The following is a 3,433-nucleotide window of genomic DNA, read 5'->3' as shown; positions in this document are numbered from 1 at the left end:
GCACATGGAAACAAATATCTCGGTGCCGGCCTAGTCATTATTAGCGAAGATTGGGAAACTGGACAAGTCCTCTTTAACGTATTTGTTTTTCCACGCATGGCTGAGCTGAGATGGAGGTGCATGTACGTGCTTGGAGTTTTCTCTTAATTTGGTGCTTTGCACACAGCAAAGGGCACTACCATCCATTTCAATCCATTTAAAAAGCCTGATGATATGATTTATACCTACTTATGCCTTGATGAGAACGCCCCAGCTTGAAAGTGAATGAAATTGAAGATATTTTGATGGGAAAAGCCATACTGTTTAATTTCTTTCATGGGTTGATTTCAAGCTGGAAAAGGATATCGCACTTCACAGCCACTGAGAGAAATAATTAGCATTTCGACAAGAATAATGTCAAGGATCAAAAACATGCAGCAAAGGAGCGATCCTTAACAAAGGCTCTAGTGTTTGAGGTATGAACTTTCTGGCAAAGAGATAACACATTGAGGTTTTGTTACCATTATAAACGCATTCGGAACCATGCCGAATTTGATTCAAGAATTCGTCTGTAATATCACCCCACCCGAATTTCCCTGGATGAGGACCGCCCCTTGACCAATCCACCCAAGTGATGCTCCGATTCGAATTTAATTCAGGATAAAGTATGTTCACCAATGTTGGAAAATAATGTTCATCCATGTAACATGGCGGGTGACAATGCTCTTGAAAGACTTGGTAATATTTTTGATCGGAAATAATGTGAACCGCAATGTCTCGGTGCACCTCAAACCATTGTGATCCTTTTCGCCAATCGGTAATGTTTATTGCAGGCCACATTCTAGGGTTGTACCGACCACGACCTGGTTTTCTTGGATCGTCAAATGAGCCTAGGAAGCTTATATTTGAGTTCATGAGGTGGTCGTATGTTGTCTTGAAATTGAACAGTGGAATACAAGATTCAGAGAGCAAGACAAATCTTTGGTTGGAGGAGTCAAGAAGGGCATTCGCTAACAAGCGTCTCTCGGCATCTATCATTGTTCCAGTTCCCCAGTAGACTGCCTGCAACATAAAATATATACAAAGTTTAGAATAATGCTACATAAAAGAAAAAAAATCTAACAAATTAACAAATAAACTTAAAAAAACTATAGTTTTTCTCCACCTGCTTTACTGTTTATAAAAACATTGAAGCTCCTCCTTTTTTTGTATTTTTTTTTAATTTCATCCTCAAATTTTTTTATTTAATTCTTTTATGGCCTAATGCTATGCGATAAAGTTTTAAATTATAGTAGAAAAAAAAATTAAAAGATAGAAGATTGCTATATAAAACACGAAGAAAATGTGAGGTCAATCTCAAAGTTTTTAGAATTCTCATTTTGGTCCAAAAGCTTATTGTATTTTTATTTTTTTAATTTTATCCTCAAAATTTTTTTATTTAATTCTTTTATGGCCTAATGCTATGAGATAATGTTTTAGATTATAGTAGAAAGACAAAATTAAAAGATAGAGAACTACCATATAAAACATGAAGAAAATGCATGGTCAATCTCAAAGTTTTTAGAATTTTTATTTGGGTTCAAAAGTTAATTTTTTTCTTTTCCAATCCCTAGATTTGAGAAAAAAGAAAGAAAGTCCTCGGAAAATGATAGACAAGAAAAAATTATTGATTGGCCACGTTCCAAAAACAAAAATAATCGATCTTGATATAAGAGTTTCATTTAATAAGAGGAGTTTGTTAGTGATGATCTTTTTCTATAAACATCCAGAAAAAATAGATCAGGTCAATTTAGATTCGGTTGGTTCTTGTTTCTTGAGTGATTTTGGGGTATTGTTTTGAAATTAGTAAGTGATTTGTGAATATTTTTATGGGTTTTTTTAGGTGTTTTCAAGTAAAAACCACTTAAAAATTAGGTTTTTTAAAGAAATAAAAACATATTTTTTTTAAATAAGTCATGGTTAAATATTTGCATATCCGTATATCTTTGATTTTTAAGAGAAAAGTTGACTTTTTATTTTAGCTTTTAAATAGAATTAATAACATTTTCTTAGTTTATCGGTTTATTAGTTTTTTAATGCACTCTTCATTTTAAAAAAATTCAATTCATGTTTTTTAAATATTAGTTATTTTTTAATTATTTTGTAATTTTATAATGTTTCAAAGAGTTTTTTTTCTTTTATATTTGATATCAATAGAACTTATTTTCATGATGTGTTTATCAAAATAAAAATAATTTATTCTTGGTAAAATAACCTCTAAGATAATAAAAAATAAAAATGCATCGATTAAATAGAAAAGGTGAAAATAGTTTCATTGTGAAACCCAAAAAAACACTTTTAGCACTGAATAATGGTATGTTTAAGGAAGAAATTTGAAAGAATATACAACAAATAAATATGGAGACCAAAGAGAAAAGGAAGGAAGGAAGAAGAAGAAGAGAACTTTCAAACAGTGATTCATGGAGTCAGGGATTTCATGTTGAAGTTGCAATGATTTTAAAAGAAGCTAACCTGGCTAGGAATTCTTCTACCATAGAAGACAGAACTTCGAGGCCATGAATCATTGTAAGAAGGATGTGGGTGCACATAAATGGAGTAGAGTCCTTCATGTCCTTCAAAGAACTTCTCCCACAGGAGAGACAACGGAAGCGGCCCATTTGTCAAGAACATAAAAGCCACTTTTGGAGCATGTTTGTGAGCAGATTCTTGAACTATCGGGACCATGGATGCTCTCCTCAGCAACTCCTCGTCACTCATATTGTGCATTGCGAGGAGTTCCTGTTCTTTCATGTAAATATGCGTTCCTTTTACTGTTTCTACCAGCAATGACTTTGATGGTATTGGTGAAAACATAGGGCTGGGAGTGGCTTGTAAAGTGAAAGTGAAACTCCTGAGATAGAGACAAACTATCATTCCAAGTGACAAGCCGAAAACGAAGAACATGAAATGGAAGACATGGGCTAGCTGTGAATGGGGCTTGAAAGGGATCAAAGTCGATAGGGTTCGTAGATATTGCTCGTTAGCCATTGCTACTGATATTGTTGGAAATTAGGGGAGAAGATTCTCAATTTAAATTGCAGGAACTAGCTGGTTGATTTGAAAATACTTGGAACGTAAGTAATGGTAGCCAGAATGAGTTGTAATTCGCGTCTCCCGTAGTAAGAGACCAGCACCATTTTATTTTTTTTCACTTCTTCCCAGGAAGTCTAATTCCATTACCTAATAAGAAATTAATGGACAAATTGCGATTGGTCGTGGTCCATGATCATAGACAACGCAATAGCCAGCAGAACTATTTTGACAAAACCAGAGAATCATGACACTAAAGCTTGCCCTTCGCTTAAATTTAGGCAAGCAACCACGTATGTACTCAATCGTTGCTTGAGCACTAGATTTTCTTGTCTTCTAGCTTTTTGTGGTATGTTTTGGAGTTTGATTATGGTTTATTTTTAAA

At 33.9% G+C, this 3,433-nt stretch overlaps 1 protein-coding gene across 1 annotated transcript; it reads right to left on the bottom strand.

The window, feature by feature from the left end:
- Positions 1 to 297: 297 nt before the first annotated feature.
- On the bottom strand, positions 298 to 3,194 carry LOC133699978 (glycosyltransferase BC10). The gene is made up of 2 exons (XM_062123529.1): positions 2,491 to 3,194; positions 298 to 1,041 (listed from the first exon to the last, which is right to left on the bottom strand). The coding sequence occupies exons 1-2, from the start codon at positions 3,004 to 3,006 to the stop codon at positions 397 to 399; spliced, it is 1,161 nt and encodes a 386-aa protein (XP_061979513.1). The 5' UTR covers positions 3,007 to 3,194; the 3' UTR covers positions 298 to 396.
- Positions 3,195 to 3,433: the final 239 nt, after the last annotated feature.

The sequence above is a fragment of the Populus nigra genome, chromosome 7, assembly GCF_951802175.1.
Source record: "Populus nigra chromosome 7, ddPopNigr1.1, whole genome shotgun sequence".
Taxonomy (NCBI): domain Eukaryota; kingdom Viridiplantae; phylum Streptophyta; class Magnoliopsida; order Malpighiales; family Salicaceae; genus Populus; species Populus nigra.
The sequence above is the reverse complement of the archived record's forward strand: the minus strand, read 5'-3'. Positions and strand labels throughout refer to the sequence as shown.

What these genes read in the sequence shown, in the direction of transcription:
- LOC133699978 (XM_062123529.1), bottom strand. Translation starts at nt 3,006, where the DNA reads ATGGCTAACGAGCAATATCTACGAACCCTATCGACTTTGATCCCTTTC. An exon ending in GTAGAAGAATTCCTAGCCAG is followed by an intron (nt 1,042 to 2,490) that starts GTTAGCTTCTTT and finishes TTTATGTTGCAG; the next exon opens with GCAGTCTACTGGGGAACTGG.